Here is a 19,352-nt window from a genome sequence, read left to right on the forward strand (position 1 = left end):
GCCGCTTCCCTCAAGACCCTAGGATGTAAGCCATCATGTCCAGGTGATTTATCCGCCTTGAGTCCCATCATTTTACCGAGTACCACTTCCTTAGTGATTTTGATCGTGTTTAGCTCCTCCCCCCCCTTTAGCCCCCTGTTTGTCCAGTGTTGGGATATTCTTAGTGTCTTCTACTGTAAAGACTGATATAAAATATTCACTCAGTGTTTTTGCTATCTCCATATTTCCCACCATTAATTTCCCGGTCTCATCCTCTAAGGGACCAACATTTACTTTAGCCACCCTTTTTCTTTTTATATAACTATAAAAACTCTTACTATCTGTTTTTATATTTTTTGCTAATTTACTTTCATAATCTATCTTCCCTTTCTTAATCAATCTTTTTGTTATTTTTTGCTGTCTTTTAAAGTTTTCCCAATCCTCTATCCTCCCATTAGATTTGGCTACCTTATATGCCCTTGTTTTTAGTCGAATACTATCCTTAATTTCTTTACTTAGCCACGGATGGCTGTCTTTTCTTTTACACCCTTTTCTTCTCAGTGGAATATATATTTTTTGGAAGTTTTAAAATAACACTGATCATGTATCGTCTTACCCTTTAATCTATTTTCCCAATCCACTCTACTCAATTCCGCTCTCATACCTTCATAGTCTCCTTTATTCAAGCTTAGCACGCTTGTTTGAGATCCAACCTTCTCACCCTCTAATTGAATATGGAATTCAACCATGTTATGGTCACTCATTCCAAGGGGATCCTTTACTAGGACATTTTTAATTAATCCCGTCTCGTTACACAGGACCAGATCTAAGGTTGCTTGCCCCCTGGTCGGTTCAGTTACATACTGCTCAAGAAACCCATCCCTAATACACTCAATGAACTCATCCTCAAGGCAGCCCTGCCCAATTTGATTTGTCCAATTAATATGATAGTTAAAATCCCCCATACCATTCTAGTAAATCTCCTCTCCAAGGCCTCGACATTCTTCCTAAAGTGTGGTGCCCAGAATTGGACACATAACTCCAGCTGAGGCCGAACCAGTGACTTATGACCAAATAGACTTGGTCTTTGAACCCTCAACTACATCATCCCTCTCCAGTGCTATAATAGTTTCTTTGATCAATACAGCCACTGCCCTGCCTCCTTTTCTTCCTTTCCCATCTTTCCTGAATACCATGTAGCCAGGAAGATGAAGTACCCATTCCTCCACTTGTTTGAGCCAGGTCTCTTATCGCCACAGCATCATACATAGATACATACATAGATACATAGAAGATAGGAGCAGGAGTAGGCCATTCGGCCCTTCGTGCCTGCTCCGCCATTTAATGAGATCATGGCTGATCCTTTAATTCAGTATCCCGTCCCCGCCTTCTCTCCGTAACCCTTAACCCCTTTTGCCCGTAGAAATATATCTAATTCCCTCTTAAATATATTTAATGAGCTGGCGTACACTGCCCTCTGTGGCAATGAGTTCCACAGGTTCACCACTCTCTGAGTGAAGAAATTCCCCCTCATCTCTGTCCTAAATGGTTTAGCCCTTATCCTTAAATTATGTCCTCTAGTTCTGTTCTCACCCGCCAAGGGAAACATTCCTTCTGCATCCAGTCTGTCTAGACCTGTCAGAATTTTATACACTTCTATGAGGTCCCCTCTCAATCTTCTAAACTCCAGTGTGTACATCCCTAAACTACATAGTCTCTCCTCATAGGTCATTCCCGCCATTCCTGGTATCAGCCTGGTGAATCGCCGCTGCACCCCCTCCATGGCAAGAACATCCTTCCTCAGATGAGGCGACCAAAACTGTACACAGTACTCGAGGTGTGGTCTCACCAGTGCCCTGTACAGCTGCAGCAAGGTATCCCTGTTCCTGTATTCTAACCCTTTTGCTATGAAGGCCAGCATACCGTTTGCCTTCTTGACCGCCTGTTGCACCTGCATGCTCGCCTTCAGTGACTGGTGTACAAGAACACCCAGGTCTCTCTGTACTTCCCCCTCTCCCAATCTATTGCCATTTAAATAATAATTTGCCCTCCCGTTCCTGCACCCAAGGTGGATAACTTCGCACTTGTCCACATTATAGTGCATCTGCCATTTATCCGCCCAATCGCCCAGTCTGTCCAAATCGCTCTGGAGCTTCCTGGTCTCTTCCTCTGAGCCCACCCCACCTCCTAGTTTAGTGTCGTCTGCAAATTTGGAAATGCTGCATCCGACTCCCTGATCCAGGTCATTAATGTAAATTGTGAACAGCCCATTGTGCCTGCAGCTCACCAACCTTATTTCCCACGCTCCGTGCGTTTACACACACGCACTCGAAACCCATCTTAGTTTGCCTCGCGTTTCCCCGGTCTGATCCCTCCTATTTCTGAACTCCTCTTTACTCTAGTGCTGTTTGTCTCTCCCAGTCCTCTGTGCACCTTGCATCTCCTCTCCAATGCTTCATCCTGGTGCCCCTCCCCCTGCCAAATTAGTTTAAACCCGACCAGATGGAAATCCAATCAGTACACCAAAGAAACACTCAATAATAAATTGTGTAGTTAAGGTGCCGACACCTTAGATTTCTTTCTAATTTTTTTTAATGTTAGGCTACGAACCAGTTTGGCTTCCAATTCTGTGCGGTGTTTCTTCAGGTCCAATTGTGCCTCTTCGATTTTAGCCTTGGTGAGCTGGTGGTCGCTCCGCTCCTGCTCCAGCATGGTCCTCATGCTGTCCGCTTTAGCCTGGAGCTCCAGCTTCTGCTGAATCAGCAACTGCTTGGCCTCTTTCAGCCCTGTCAACTCCTGCCGGCCACAGGTGCACCATTAATTCCCAAACCTCATTCAACAGCTACTTACGCTTATGAAGGAGATAAACATCCCGAGGCATAATCGCAGAAAGGAGGAGATCTCAGGAGGGGTGACCAAAAGCTTGGTCAAAGAAGTGGGTTTTAAGGATGACCTTGAAGGCAGAGAATTTAGGGATGGAGCGTCGTGCATCCATTTTTAGTAGATTAAAAGAACTGACCTCCAGTGGGTGCGGAGGAGAGAGCGGTTTCCGACTCAGCTAATATTGGAGGTAGACTTTTGACTTGGGTTGGAAATTGTTTGGGAGGTAGGAGACAGAGGGTGGGATAAAGGGCAGGTACTCTGATTGGCGGGATGTGACAAGTGGCATTCCCCAGGGATCTGTTTTGGGACCTCAACTTTTCACCACATGTATTAATGACTTGGATCGAGGAATAGTGAGTTGTATATCCAAGTGTGCAGATGTCACCGAGTTAGCAGGGACAATAAATAGTGCAGATGGGAGTAGAAAGTTGCAAAGGGCCATAGACAGATTAAGTGACTGAGCAAAACTATGGTAAATCGAGTTCAATGTGGACAAATGTGAGATCATCCACTCTGGGCTCAAGAAAGTTAAATCGGAGTATTTTCTAAATGGTGATAAACTAGGAACTGTAGAGGAGCAAAGAGATTTGGGAATCCAAGTACACAAATCATTAAATGCCAGTAAACAGGTACAAAACACATCAAAACGGCTAAAGGAATGTTGGTCTTTATCTCAAGGGGCCGGAATACAAACGGGAGGAAGTTATGCTCAGTTGTAGAGAGCTCTGGTTAAAGAAAGACTTGCATTTATATAGCGCCTTTCACGATCACCAGACGTCTGAAAGCGCTTTACAGCCAATGAAGTACTTGTGAAGTGTAGTCACTGTTGTAATGTGGGAAACGCGGCATCCAATTTGCGCACAGCAAGCTCCCACAAACAGCAATGTGAAAATGGCCAGATAATGTTTTTTTTGTTATGGTGATTGAGAGAGAAATATTGGCCGGGACACCGGGAATAACTCCCCTGCTCCTCTTCAAAATAGTGCCATGGGATCTTTTACAGCCATGTTCGGTTTAACGTCTCATTCGAAAGACGGCACCTCCGACAGGTGTAGCACTCCCTCAGTACTGCACTGGCGTGTCAGCCTAGATTTATGTACTCCCTGGAGTGGGACTTGAACCCACAACCTTCTGACTCAGAGGCGAGAGTGCTGCCCACTGAGCCACGGCTGACACTGTTGTGGCTCAGTTAGATTGCATCTGGAGTCACTGCGTTCAGTTCTGAACACCTCAGGAAGGGTATCTTGGCCTTGGAGGGGGTGCAGCACAGATTCACCAGAATGATAGAGGGTTAAATCATGAGGGCAGTTTGCATAAAGTTGGCTTGTATTCCCTCGAGTATAGAAGATTGAGGGGTGGTTTGACCGGGGTGTTTAAAATGTTAAAAGGATTCGATAGGGTAGATACGTGGTGGTGGATGATGGGTTAAGAGTTCAAATAGACGGGTTTATAAAAAATAAAAAAAAACCGCACTACAGGAAACTGTGCGCTATCCGGCACCGACGGGACCGAGCTGTTGCCGTCCCATCAAAACTGCCGGACAAACCAGCGCTAATGTTGAAACATATGGAGATTTTGAGCTCCGTATCTGGCAACAAACCCTGTTGCTTAGCAACAGCTTCTAAACAGTCGGCCGTACCTTGCAAGCGTCTCTGTAGCTTAGCAACAGCTTCAGCGAGACCTTGCAGAGCCTGACTGGTGAAAAAAAGCAATGAAAAGAAAAAAAAACTAATGAAACGGCTCCTGATTTTTGCCGGTGGCTCGAGCATTCCGGACAGTTAACCTCCGGATAAACCAAAGTTTCCTGTATATAGATCCTGCACCTCAGAGTAGAGGTGGGTTAAAGGGGGATTTACAAAATAGAAAGCAGAGGGAGTTTCCCCATCAACGGAACAAAACTCCCTCACTCGTTGATTCGCCCGAAATCCCATAATACAGGAGTATAGCAAAACGGCTCAGGTAGTCAATTCAGCGACTCCAACATCCTTGGGTTAAATTGGTTAACTGATGAAATTCAAATCCAGCCTATTTTAAGATTAACCCCCTCTAGTTACCCCATCGCCAAAAAAACCCCATCAAAATATATCGACTGTTTAGTGGCTAAATGTGTCAGGGTTTAACGTCCCCTTTAGTCGCACAGACAGGGTCCGATTCCTCAGCTCACCTTCTCAGATTTCTGGTTGCAGATTCTCGTGTCCTCAGTTAGTTTATTCAATTGTTTTTCCAGAGTCGTTTTCACCCCTTGCAGCTCATCATTTTGGAGTTTTTCTTTTGCTAATTCCTCTTCTTTCAAAGTCTATAAAAGAGGGGAAAAAAGTTCTACATTAAAAAAAAAAATCTGGAAGATCGAGACATTGCCTACTATGTGCCCCCAACACAGTACCTGGGCTTCACGTGTCTTATCTCCACTGGCTGGAGTCATACCTAGCACAAAGGAAGATGTTTGTGGTGGTTGGAGGTCAATCATCACAGTCCCAGGACATCGCTGCAGGAGTTCCTCAGGGCAGTGTCTTCGGCCCAGCCATCTTCAGCTGCTTCATCAATGACCTTCCCTCCATCATAATGTCAGAAGTGGGGATGTTCGCTGATGACTGCACAGTGTTCAGTTCCATTTGCAACTCCTCAGATAATGAAGCAGTCCATGCCCGCATGCAGAAAGACCTGGACGACGTTCAGGCTTGGGCTGATGTGTGGGGCGAATGTTACCTGCCACTTAAGTGCCAGGCAATGACTATCTCCAACAAGCAAGTGTCTAACCATGACCCCTCGACATTCAACGGCATTACCATCGCCGAATCCCCCACCATCAACATCCTGGGGGTCACCATTGACCAGAAACTTAACTGGACCAGCCACATAAATACTGTGGCAACAAGAGCCGGTTAGAGGCTAGGTATTCTGCGGCGAGTGTCTCACCTCCTGACTCCCAAAAGCCTTTCAAGGCACAAGTCAGGAGTGTGACAGAATACTCTCCACTTGCCTGGACGACTACAGCTCCAACAACACTCAAGAAGCTCGACACCATCCAGGACAAAGCAGCCCGCTTGATTGGCACCCCATCCTCCATCTTAAACATTCACTCCTCCCACCACCGGCATACTGTGGTTGCAGTGTGTACCATCTACAAGATGCACTGCAGCAATTCACCAAGGCTTCTTCGGCAGCACCTCCCAAACCCGCGACCTCTTCCACCTAGAACGACAAGGGCAGCAGGCGCATGGGAACACCACCACCTCCAAGTTCCCCTCCAAGTCACACACCATCCTGACTTGGAAATATATCGGCCGTTCCTTCATTGTCGCTGGGTCAAAATCCTGAAACTCCCTCCCTAACAGCGCTGTGGGAGTACCTTCACCACACGGACTGCAGCGGTTCAAGGCAGCAGCTCACCACCTTCTCAAGGGCAATTGGGGATGAGCAATAAATGCTGGACTTACCAGCGACGCCCGCATCCCATAAATGAATAAAAAAATTGTAAAATACTTATGACTATTTGAGGGGGTTAAAGTTCACTGCAGCAAAAGTCATTTTAAAAGGTAACAGTCTCTCATTTTTAAACATTAAAAATGATTGATGCCAATTAGATCTGTTAGTGTAAGTGTGACATCGATATGTAAATGTACGGCAACCTTTGTTGTACAAAACTCCATTATTAGCCTCAAATCTGTAACTATTCATGGAAATAATTAGTTATGCCCCTCATTTTTTAACCTACCTGTGGATGTGCGATGTGCTGTTTACAGTCGGAGGAGCAGGGGCCAGGTGTGGGGGGGGGGGGGGGGGGGGGGACAGGAAACATAACCAAAGCTTAGGCTGTTTTAATATTGCTCCTGTGGGTCTCTAGCAGCCAATGGAAACACCTCCTTCCGCACACCTCTCTCCGTGCCGGGGCCCCGCCCCTCAGAGCCAGGCCCCTCCCTCCGCCTCCACTGCCCCTCCCCCTCTCCGCGGCAGGGCCCCGCCCCTCAGTCAGGGCCCCTCCCCCCACCTCCCCCTCTGTGCTGGGGCCCCTCCCCAGAGGGCTGACCAGTATCTGGAGAATTGAGGACCGGAATGGAGACCAGATGCTGAACAGTTCACATCTTCACACTGATGGTCACATGTTGGGCCGAACCCCATACTCAGTAATTCAGATATTAAAATCAGCCAGTCACTGGGCTGCAAAAGCTGTCAGAAACAAACTGATAACGTAACCACGGGGTACAGCAAGTTACCTGGACAGAAATATTTGAAATGCCCTGAAAGTAATGGCTCCTAGACTAAAAAAAAAATTATTAGATGATAAAGTGATTTGGTAGGACAGATACGGAGAAACTATTTCCTCTGGTGGGGGGGATCCAGAACATGGGAGCAATCTTATAATTAGAGCTAGACTGTTCAGGGGTGAAATCAGGAAACACTTCTTCACACAAAGGGTGGTGGAAATTTGGAACTCTCGCCATAAAATGCTGTGAATGCTGGGGGACAATGGAAGCTTTCAAGGCTGAGATCAATAGAGTTTGGTTGGGCGAGGGCATCAAGGGATACGGAGCAAAGGCAGGTAAATCGAGTGGAGGTACAGATCAGCCACGATCTCACTGAATGGTGGAACAGGCTCAAAGGGCTGAATGGCCTCCTCCTGTTCCTATACAGGAATGAAGTGTCGCGATGTGCGATGTAGTCTATTCTACAGATGAAGAAAACATCAAGGGGTCGATTTTCAGTGTGCCGTGAGGCGGGCTTTTAGGCGTGCGGGGGGGGGGGGGGGGGGGGGGGTGCTAAAATCCAGTTCGGGGGTCACGACACCATCCCGCCCCCATGTAAGTTTCAAAGGAGGCGGGTACCCGCCCCGCACTGGGACCCGCGGCGGGAAGGGATTAGTGCCAATTAACTGCCTGTTAACAGGTAGTTAACAGACAGTTTTTAGCCTAATCCCTATTTTGAAGGTTGCCGTGTGGGATTCCCGACGGCTCCAAACCACGCCAAGTTAGAGGAGTCGGGCCGTTGGGTTGAAGGACTTGGAGGGGTCGCGATGTCGGTGTTCAGGTGAGTGATGGGTGCATGAGTGCAGAGGTAAGAGTGTTTGGTGTGTCTAAAGAAGTTTAAATTACCTGTACTTACCTTTACAGCCTTCCTTCCTCTAGGTTTCGGGAGTCCATCATCTAACCGGCACAGAAAGCAGAATGGCTGCGATCTGTCAAAAGTGACAGCCTGCAGCTTTCAGTGCCGGCGAGATTTCTAACCGAGTCTGCATAGAAGGACTCAACACGTCTTGACAGATGAAATTTCAGTCTGTGACGTCACCTGTTGCCGGGTGGCCCTTAATTGGCCTGCTGAGCCCGCTGGGCGGACTCAACAAGGTCAATCAAGTGAAAATCACGTGGATTGGCCGCATCTCGATGGAGGCGGGACTACAACCCTGAAAGTTGTAGTCCCGCCTCCTTCCCGAGTTCTGGATGAAAATCCAGCCATTAATAAACCATCTTTAGAGTGGGAGGAAGACGAACAATGTCTATCCCCATTTGTATCGTTAGCATAATAAAATATTCACGTTACAAGCCTTAATTTCGGAATTAAGTGAAGCTATTACCTTTTCTTTCCCCATCTGCAGTAGAGATTTCTTCTTGTCCTTTATTTCAGTGTCTTTCTTGGCCAAGTCTGTCTCCAGCGAGGCCTTGGCTTGCTTCAGTTCTTGCACCACCTGGTGACTGCTGCTCGCTTGATTCCTGCTGGTCACCAGCTCCTCCTCAGCCAGGAACAACTTCTCCTCCTTAGCCTGTTGGTCAATCCACTACCATTACTCCCTTTACCGCCCGGAAACGGCCCGTTGCCACGACAGATTCCCGGCGCGCGAGACGGAAGGCATTTAGTTTTTCACTGCTCTTCATTTTTACCCGAACGCCAAGAAAAAAAACACACTTCTGGACAGGACCTTTCACAAACAGGAGTCGACCATTCGGCCCCTCGAGCCATTCAATCAGCACAGGAGGAGGCCATTCGGTCCATCGTGCCTGTGCTCTCTGAAAGAGCTCCCCAATTAGTCCCACTCCCATTCTCTTTCCCCAAAGCACAGCCAATTTTTCCTTTTCAAGTATATACCCAATTCCCTTTTGAAAGTTTCCACAGATTCTGCTGCCAACAACAACTTGTATTTGTATAGCATAGCAAAATACTGCAGATGCTGGAAATCCGAAACAACAACAGAAAACGCTGGAAACACTCAGCAGGCCAGGCAACATCCGTGGAGAGAGAAACAGAGTCAATGCTTCAGGTCTGGGACCCTTCGTCAGAACTAGAAAAAAGCAGGAAAGGGAACAGATTTTAAGGCAAGTTGGGGGCTGGGAAAAGGGGGATGGGATGAAAGAACAAAAGGGAAGGTCAGTGATAGGATAGAAAACAGGAGAGATTAAGAGACATCGAGAGAGATTGAACAGGTAAAGGAACAAAGGATGGCTCAAGATGAAGTATTTATATAGCGCCTTTAATAGTAAACCATCCCAAGGCACTTCACAGGAGCGATTATCAGAGATAATTGACACCGAGCCACATAAGGAGACATTAGGACAGGTGACCAAAAGCTTGGTCAAAGAGGCAGGTTTGAAGGAGTGTCTTAAAGGAGGAAAGTGAGGTGGAGAGGCGGAGAGGTTTAGGCAGGGAATTCCAGAGCTTGGGGCCGAGGCAACAGAAGGCACGGCCACCAATGGTGGAGCGATTAAAATCAGTGATACACAAGAGGCCAGAACTGGAGGAGCGCAGCTATCTCGGGGGGGTTGTGGGGCTGAAGGAGATTACAGAGATAGGGAGGGGCGAGGCCATGGAGGGATTTGAAAACAAGGATGAAAATTCTAAAATATAAACAGAAAATGCTGGAAATACTCCGGTCAGGCTGACTGGCTGAGTATTTCCAACATTTTCTGTTTTATTTCAGATTTCCAGCATCCACAGTATTTTGCTTGTGAGAGAATTCTAAAATGGAGACATTGCCGGACCGGGAGCAAATGTAGGTCAGCGAGTGCAGGGCGGTGGGTGAACGGGACTTGGTGAGAGTTAGGACAGGGACAGCCGAGTTTTGGATGAGTTTAATTTTATGTAGAGTGGAAGATGGGAGGTCAACCAGGAGATCACTGGAATAATCAGACTGGAGGTAAGAACAGCACAGGTGAGGGTTTCAGCAGCAGAGGAGCTGAGGCGGAGACGGGGACAGGAGTCATTCCGGAGGTGGAAATAGGCGGTCTTGGTGATGCAGCAGATATGCGGTCGGAAGGTCATCTCAGGGTCAAATAGGGCGCCAAGGTGGTGAACGGCCCGGGGGGGGGGTTCAGCCTCAGACAGGGAGAGGGAGAGGGATAGGGATGGAGTCGATTGCTAGGTAACGGGGGACCAAAGGCAATGGCTTCCTAATATTTAATTGGAGGAAATTTCTGCTCATCCAGGACTGGATGTCGGACAAGCAGTGCGAGAAATCAGAGACAGTGGAGCTCCCTTTCAGGCAATGCCCTGCAGATCAGAACTCTCCATAAAAACATTCCTCCTCGTCTCCCCTCTGGTTCTTGTGCAAATTACCTTAAATCTGTGCCCTTGAGTTAGATTGTGGCCGATCTGTACCTCATGCTCTCGAGAGAATGTAAACACTTCCTATTTACAATAATGTTTGCAATTTATTCAACACGAGCTTGAAATTCCTGGAATATGTGCCGATATCCAATTACAGTACCATATCCCCGGAATGAACAAATCCCCACTTATTAGTGTTCAAATGTTCTCATTTTTTGTGCTGTACATTGAATTACATGGAAGTTACAAGGCGGAGACAGGCCGTTCGGCCCGACCAGTCGTACCCTCCACACAAGCAGTGTCCTAATCCCATGTGTCCGCCCTGTTCCCATATCCCTTCCTTCCCTCAACCGCTGATCTGACCTATTCTTAAATGGCGACAAGGCCTCTGCTTCAATCACCGAATCTGGTCGTGCATTCCGCAGCCGCACAAAAAAAAGCTTCTCCTGCTCTGTGTGGAGTTGAATACAAATCTCTGGTGATACCTTGTTACACAAATGAACAGGTTCCCCATTTTTAAACAGGAGCAGCATTACCAAGAATTTGAACATTCAAGCTGCTTAAACGTGGCCTTTTACTGCCGCTCTTTACTTTATAGAATGATACAGCACAGCAGGAGGCCATTCGGCCCATTGAGCCTGTGCCGGCTCTTGGAAAGAGCTGTCCAATTAGTCCCACTCCCCTGCCTTTTCCCTGCAAATGTTTCCTTTTCAAGTATTTATCCAATTCCCTTTTGAAAGTTACTACTGAATCTGCTTCCTCCGCCCGTTCAAGCAGCGCGTTCCAGGTCACAACAACTCGCTGCGTGAACTGAATCGTCACCATCGCCTCTTCACGTGAGGAACCCGATGACCTGCCCGGACGAGGCTTTTAGCAAAGTTGAACTGGCGAGTTGCACTAGAGCTGGCAAGAGTCAGTGAGCCGATGGGGACGAGGGAACAGCAGACACGGTGCTGAATCTCTCACTAACAGTTCACCTGACGACCCAAGTCAAGCATCTGCTCCAGTGTCATTAAAAATGGATCATCTCTTAAAATCCAATACAAATACGGTGCAACTTTAAACTGCCTCTCCGAGACAGAAAAGATCAATTTAGTTGTCCTCAAATTCAGTTTTCATGCATGTACCTCACATGGAGTGAAAGCGGATATGATATTTAAAATGCCAAGCTGCATTCATTACACTGGGAATTAAACATCAATTTGAATTCACCTTTGCCTCTTAGTTTCGACTTGCTGTGTTTCCAGGAAGTGATGAGGCACAAGCCTGCTGATTAAAAGTTAGGGTCATAGCTTCCAGGAGCAATAAACCTGGCTAGTTTACTCATTATGTTGCCGCTTTCAGACTGCATGTCGGCCATCGCTCAGCGATAGCACTCTCGCCCCTCTCCACAGACTCCAGCACATTATCTAAACTGACATTCCCAGTGCAGTGCTGAGGGAGTGCTGCACTGTCGGAGGTGCCGTCTTTCAGGCTGAGTCGTTAAACCGAGGCCCCGTCTGCTCCCTCAGGTGGACGCAAAAGATCCCACGGAATATTCGTAGAAGAGCAGGGGAGGTCTTCCCGGAGCCTTGGCCAATATTTATCCCTCAACCAACATAACAAAAACAGATTATCTGGTCATAATCACATTGCTGTTTGTGGGAGCTTGCTGTGCACAATTGGCTGCCGCGTTTCCCACATTACAACAGTGACTCCACTTCAAAAGTACTTTGTTGGCTGTAAAGCGCTTTGAGAGGTCGTAAGGTCATGAAAGGCACTGTAGAAATGCAAGTACTTTAAAAAATGTTCTTTCTAGAACATGGTCTCGATCTCCCAAACAGGACAACTAATGAAGAGGACAAAGCACTAATCCTCTAATCAAGCTGCGAACTGTAAATAGGAGACTGTTCAGCACTTGAAATAAGTGTTTGCTCAGTAAGTTTGATGCACAACTGAAAGTTAGAGAGTTAAAGCCAGTTTTCCAGGCCAGTAGCTACAGCCCCTACTGCAAGGGTGGAGAGGAGAGGAGAGGAGACAGGCAGGTTAGGAGATTGCTGTCCACCCTCTGCCAGATATACCAGGCGGGGGCAGGAAACACCAGTCACACACAAGGCCCCTCAATGCACAGCCCGAGGTCTAGGGCCACCAGAAACCCAGCAGGCCGCACAGTGAAACCCAGCAGGCAGCCAGGACTTTCACCAGGGAATGATTCAAAGCTGTTATATAGAAAATCTCTCAGAATTTATAGCATAGACACTGGCAATTCAGCTTAACTGGTCCATGCCGCTGTTTACTCTCCACACGAGCCTCTTCCCACCTACGCCATCTCACCCGATCAGCATATCCTTCTACTCCTTTCTCCCTCATGCATTTATCTAGCTTCCCCTTAAACGCATCTAATCTGGTCACCTCAACTACTCCTTAAAACCTACCTCTTTGACCAAGCTTTTGTTCACCTGCCCTAATTTCTTATGTGGCTCGGTGTCAAATTTTTTGTCTTAAAATACTCCTGTGAAGCGCCTTGGGGCGTTTTACTATGTTAAAGGCGCTATATAAATACAAGTTGTTGTGGTAGCGAGTTCTACATTCTCACCACTCCCTGGGTAACGATGTTTCTCCTGAATTTTTTATTGGGATTTATTAGTGACTATCTTATATTTATGGCCTCTAGTTTGGGATCTCTCTCAGAATCCCCCAGCATCAGGAGGAAGCAGCCTGGCATGACACTCACTGCCATCATTCACACATCAGCAGTCTGTTCAATAGCTTGTCTATATTTGGTTTGTAGAGGGTGCAGAGAATGGCTGAGTGTGCAGGATGCAGCACCGTAACAAGAGGTGGGCAGTCGTGGTGTTATAGTGGAGGAAGTGCAGGCATTGCTGTTGATGGTGTTTCTGGGCCAGTTTCTTTGGAACACGTGGACGTGAGTTGGGGGGGGGGGGGGGTGGGGGGAGAAAGAGAAGGAAGAGAAGGGTCGACTATGCTAACTTTATGTTGTAGTGCCGAGTCCACAGAATGTGATGTCTGGAACATTAACCCCATTCCGCAGATTGCTGCTCATCTGACTCGCCTGAAACATGTCCGGTTTAAACGGGCCACTCGTGAAAGACAGAGGCTCAGCAAGGTGGCTTGTTCAACAAGTCACTGCCAATCACATGGACACCACCACCACCACCCTCGGGCAAGCTAACGGGAATCCAGAGCAACGAGAAGCGTTTGGAGACCTGAACTGAAAACGTGCTCTGCACCATCTTCCCCACTGTGCTAACCAGTGCCCTGAATTAACACCAGTGTAAACTGCACACCCGCAGTAAGCAGGAGGCTGGAATAGCATGGCTTCACTGCACATTAAATCAGCAATGAAATTGCTTCAATTAATGCTGCAGGTCACTGAAGCATCATCTCGAAAAGGAGATTTAAACCACTGCCTAGAAAAAGCAGCTGAGCCAATTACATGGAACTAACACTGGGGCATAAATCGCTGATGGCCAACTTAGCGTCTGATCTGTGAGGGGGGGCGAGGGCCTTGGTCTTTTTTAGGCAGCCTTGGCACCTGCCTGAAATGAGCGCCAGCCTGATTTCAATATTGAAAGGAGGGCCCGGCACCCATTTCATAAGAAGAAAGAACTTGCATTTCTATAGCGCCTTTCACAACCTCAGGACGTCCCAAAGCGCTTTACAGCCAATGAAGTACTTTTTGAAGTGTTGTAATGCAGGAACCTCGGCAGGTAATTTGCACACCGCAAGCTCCCACAAACAGCAATGTGGTAATGACCATATCATCTGTTTTTTTAGTGATGTTGGTTGAGGGATAAATATTGGCCAGGACACCGGGGAGAACTCCCCTGCACGTCTTTGAATAGTGCCGCGGGGATCTTTTACCCGAGAGGCAGACGGGGCCTCGGTTTAACATCTCCCTCAGTACGGAGTGTCAGCCGGGACTTTGTGCTCAAGTCTCTGGAGTGGGACTTGAACCCACGACCTTCAGACTCCGAGACAAGAGTTCTACCCTTTGAGCCACAGCTGACAGGGTCGACATTTCAGGATCTGTTTGCTAAATTTGTCTATAAACTAGTCGGAGGTCGCGCTGCGCATCGCTCCCACTAGTTTCCCAGGCTGGAGAGCGGCCTGAGCTTTACTCAGGGTAGTAAATCTATGGAATTTGCTACCTCAGAGCTGTGGAAGCTGCAACATTAAATAAATTTAAAACGGAGATAGACAGTTTCCTAGCTGATAAGGGAATTAGGGGTTACGGGGAGCGGGCAGGGAAGTGGACGCGAGTCTAGGTTCGGATCAGCCATGATCCTATTGAATGGCGGAGCAGGCCCGAGGGGCCGTATGGCCTACTCCTGCTTCTTATGTTCTTATATCGGTCCTTAAAGGGGCAGCTGTAGGTGGCCGAAGAAACCGGCCGTTGAAAACTTACCTGGATGTGGAGCCAGGAGCGCCACGCGTGCCACCACGCTAATACTGCACTCCACCACGCTAATACTGCACACCACTGCTCACCGCCACCTCCCTCCCTCCCCCGGAAAAACAGGGGGAAATTAATTAATTTACCTTCAAGTCATATCTGGTTGAAGACAGTTCCGATTCTTTTCCGTAAATATCCGACTGAAGCTTGGCCAGATTGCTTTGAGAGGCTTGGTAATCCTTCTGTAGCTCCGAGAGCTTCGCTCGATTCCCAGCCAGCTGCTCGCTCAGTGCTGACACCTGCTGCTGCAGTTTGGGTAATGCATTGGCCTGAATAGGAGACAAGGCACAGACAATGTGTAGCCTTTGCTGCATTAACAGATTATAGATGGAGGGAGAGGGAGAGGGAGAAAGGGAGAGGGAGGAGAGCGGGTACGAAAAGGAACGAACAGAAAATGAAAAGAACAAAAAGAATGGACATTAATTGCTATAGCGCCTTTCACGACCTCAGGACGTCAGGACGTCTCAAAGCGCTTTACAGCCAATGAAGTACTTTTTGAATTGCAGTCACTGTTGCAATGTAGGAAACGCGGCAGCCAATTTGCACACAGCAAGCCCCCACAAACAGCAATGACATAAATGACCTGATGCTGTAATCTGTTTTTTAGCGATGTTGGTTGAGGGATAAATATTGACCAGGGCTCCCCTGCTCTTCTCCGAGCAGTGCCGTGGGTTATTTTCCAATCACAAGCAAAGTTAAGAATGTGTCCCTGTGGTTGATTCCCAGACGTTATAAAATTAGCACAGCACCGAACTGTAACCTTCCCTATTGTTACTACAAAGATATTGCTCGGTAAATAAAGTCTCCTAAAAGGACATACCTTTTGAGAAAGTTCCATTTTTAAATCTTTCAGCCGAGCTTCATGCTCCTTCTTCTGCTGCTCCCGCGATTCCAGCGATTCCTGTAGTTTTGACTGGAGTTGCTGCTCAATTTTCTGCCTCTCCTTCAAGCCCTCCTGCAGCTTGAAGGTTTGGGCCGTCAGTCCGTCAGTGCTTGCTTTCAGCTGCGTCTCGGCCTGAGACAAAGAGAACAACCGTTAACTTAAGTCGTACATAGTGACGCATCTGGCACCTCCTCCCTGCCCGACGGTTCGTGTCACTGTTAATGCATTGCCACAGCGCCTAGCGCAGGCTGGGAGAGAGCAGAGAGACCTGATGGAGGGCTTTAAAATGATGACCGGATCGACGCGGAGGAACTGTTTCCACTTGTGAGAATGCAGATGCTAAAAGGGACCTGGGTGTCCTTGTACATGAGTCACTGAAAGTGAATGTGCAGGTGCAGCAAGCCATTAGGAAGGCAAATGGTATGCTGGCCTTCATTACAAGAGGATTTAAGTACAGGAGTAAAGAAGTCTCACTCCAATTATATAGGGCCTTGGTGAGACCACACATGGAGTACTGTGTACAATTTTGGTCTCCTTACCTAAGGAAGGATATACTTGCCATAGAGGGAGTGCAACGAAGGTTCACGAGATTGATTCCTGGGATGGCAGGACTGTCGTATGAGAAGAGATTGAGTAAACTAGGCCTGTAATCTCTTGAATTCAGAAGAATGAGAGGAGATCTCATTGAAGCATACAAAATTATTACAGGGCTTGATAGGGTGGATGCTGGGAGAATGTTTCCCTTGGCTGGGGAGTCTAGAACCAGGGGCCACAGCCTCAAGATAAAGGGTAGGCCATTCAGGACTGAGATGAAGAAAAATTTCTTCACATAGAGGGTGGTGAATCTTTGGAATTCTCTACCCCAGAGGGCTGTGGAGGCTCAGTCATTGGGTATATTCAAAACAGAAGGCGGTAGATTTCTGACTAGTAAAGGCATCAAGGGATATGGGGATAGGGCCGGTGAATGGAGTTGAGGCAGAAGATCAGCCGTGATCTCATTGAATGGCGGAGCAGGCTCGAAGGGCCGAATGGCCGACTCCTGCTCCTATTTCTTATGTTCTTAGAACAAGGGGGCATTAATATAAGACAGTCACTAACTGAATACAAAGAATTTAGGAGGAATTTCTTTACAGAGCAGTGAGAAGGTGCAGCTCAGTGCCACACGGGGTGCTTTAAACAGATAGCACCGATAAACATTTAAGGGGAGGCTTGATGCATAGATGAGGGAGCAGGGAATAGAGGGATATGGGGTGGGGGACAGTGTGGGAAGAGGTCATTAGAGTGGGAAGAGACACGTGTGGAGCATAAACACCGGCAGAGAGCAGTTGGGTCGAGCTACAGATTGTGTGTAATTCTATGTAAATAACAAGGTTTGTCAGAACTGGTACATTCTTTACCCTTGGTGTGGCAGGATGACATGGGTAACCCACCCTTTGACACTGCGCAGGCCACACGGAAGTGGCCCATTTCCTGCTGCACACCGACCTCCTCAGGCCACATCAACACTGCTTTGAGCCGAAGGAGGTACATTAGCGAAATGAACCATGGGCTTGGAAAAGAGGTTTGAATGTTTCAGATCCTGGATATCCCGATCTGCCCAGCCAGGTATCACCCTGAACCCCATTCCAGGTAAATAAACCACAGAGCCAGCCCCCATGCCCTTCAACGGAGATTGGAAATCTGGCTTCATTCAATTCCTTCAAGAGTTCCTCCATTCCTCTCCAGTCCAAGCAGCTCATCGCTTTGTTGGGGCCACACTCGGTCTCCCTTCATCGATTGAGATTTTTGGCCCACATCCTTTGACCTCGAATGGAACTCCATTGTTAAAGGGGCCTCCAGGAAGCTCGCTTCCTCTTGCACACCAAGAACTTGCTTCCCCCTCAACAGCTCTTAATAAAAGACCAAAATCCAAGACCTGAATTGGACTCCCAGGCAGTCAACATACCCTCCCCTAAGTAATGACAAGCAAAATAGAATTAACAACTTTGATATGAAGAGATAAAGGAGGAAAAATTCAGTATCGCCCATTTTGGGGCGCGAATATCGACCGGGTGCAAAGTTTAGCGCCCGCCGCTATAATTATCGCCTCCGACTGCAAAATTCACCTCTATCGCCCCTGGAGGTGATTTGAGCGCTAAATCAGGCACTACACACCTCTCTTAAGCCGCTAATGTCAGGGGGCGAGGCGCTACCTCAGAACGCTACCGAAGCTCAGACGATAACCGTTACCATGTAAGCCAGACAGACGGGCGCGTCCAGTTCTTAAAGGAGAGGTGTCATCTTGCTGGCCAGCCACACCCTGCTGATTGCAGCCTTGAATCTCGGCCTGGGGAGACCTCAAAAGCAATTGTGTTGGAAGCACTAATGGACAGGCCCAGGGAAAGAACTCGGCGCTTGGGAACCTCAAAAGTGGTGCTGAGGGCCAAAACTCCTTAGGACAGCGTTAAAACCAAAAATTGCCAACAAGAAAAAGCAGGAAGTGCCCGCCTTTAAATAGCGTCCCCCAGCCCCTTCCCGACTTGAAAACGTTCCCCTCTACCTGTCGTTGCTAGCGGCAGGTGCAAAGGCAGGGGCCGCAACTCAATATCTGGTCTGGGGCGCTGCACGCTTGACTGACGTCACGATCTGCGGGCGCATGAGATTGTGGCGGTAATGTTTAGCGCCGCATCAAAACGGGTCAATTTCGCGAGCGGCGCTAAAATTGCCACGCTCGGGTGCTAAGTTCCTAGCGCCCCTGAAGGCGCTAACCAACCAAATTTTTCCCCCAAAGAGTCTCAGACAGACTTAAAGGGCTCAAAACCGATAAACCCCTAGAACTAGATGTATTTACCCAGAGAGTACCAAGAGAGACAAGGGATGAGATTCGGGAAGTGCGGGCGGTCATTACGAGGGAGCCGATGAATGCTGGAGAGGAGATTAGAAACAGGCCAACCTAGTGTCAGTTTTCAAAAAGAGTCGACAAACTGAAAATAAAAACAGGAAATGCTGGGAGCACTCAGCAGGTCAGGCAGCATCGGTGGAGAGGGAAAGTGTCAACGTTTCAGGTCAATGACTGTGTCACAACTGGCTTGACAAACTGACCCAGGCAACTGCAGACCCATTTCTGTTACATCCATACCGGAGTCGACCTGAGGATTACGTATCCGATATCCTATTGCAGCCAACATGGATTCAGAAGGGGAAGATCCTGCCTGACTAACCTCCTGGAGTTTTCTGAAGAAGTGACATTCCAAATGGGCTGTAACACTCCCTAGGACGTGGTGAACCTGGACTTCAAAAAGGCATTTAACAAACTTCTGCCTGAAGGATTGCTACGCAAGCTTATAGTAAGGAAGGGTTCAAGCAAAACCTGGGAATGGCTAAGAAGCAGTTGGTACTTTTTGAAGAGCTAGATGTTAGTACATCTTTGACCAAGCTTTTGGTCATCGGTCCCAAAGGCTCCTTGGGTGGCTTGGTGTCAATGCGTCCGATAACGCTCCCGTGAAGTGTCTTGGGACGTTTTACTACATTAAAGGCGCTGTATAAATACAAGCGGTTTCTATTCATATTAACCACTGGGGTTCAAAAGCTGAAGGACAACTGGTCAAATTTACAAAATATAAAACTAGGAGGGGCGAC

At 47.8% G+C, this 19,352-nt stretch overlaps 1 protein-coding gene across 3 annotated transcripts in view; it reads right to left on the reverse strand.

Moving 5' to 3' along the window:
- The window catches only part of LOC147105515 (uncharacterized), a 54,050-nt gene that overhangs the window by 11,731 nt on the left and 22,967 nt on the right, over positions 1-19,352 (reverse strand). For 2 of the 3 annotated variants that reach the window (XM_086009959.1, XM_086009958.1), the window contains exons 6-10: positions 15,672-15,866; positions 14,938-15,120; positions 8,432-8,617; positions 5,027-5,158; positions 2,590-2,775 (exon numbers count right to left, since the gene is read on the reverse strand). In XM_086009959.1, the coding sequence (XP_085866085.1) occupies positions 2,590-2,775; positions 5,027-5,158; positions 8,432-8,617; positions 14,938-15,120; positions 15,672-15,866 (882 nt within the window). The remainder of the gene's footprint in view (positions 1-2,589; positions 2,776-5,026; positions 5,159-8,431; positions 8,618-14,937; positions 15,121-15,671; positions 15,867-19,352) is intronic. The other variant, XM_086009960.1, reaches the window with a different exon arrangement.

Source organism: Somniosus microcephalus, chromosome 17 (genome assembly GCF_052327205.1).
Source record: "Somniosus microcephalus isolate GS21.2 chromosome 17, FLI_Smic_1.0, whole genome shotgun sequence".
Lineage (NCBI taxonomy): Eukaryota > Metazoa > Chordata > Chondrichthyes > Squaliformes > Somniosidae > Somniosus > Somniosus microcephalus.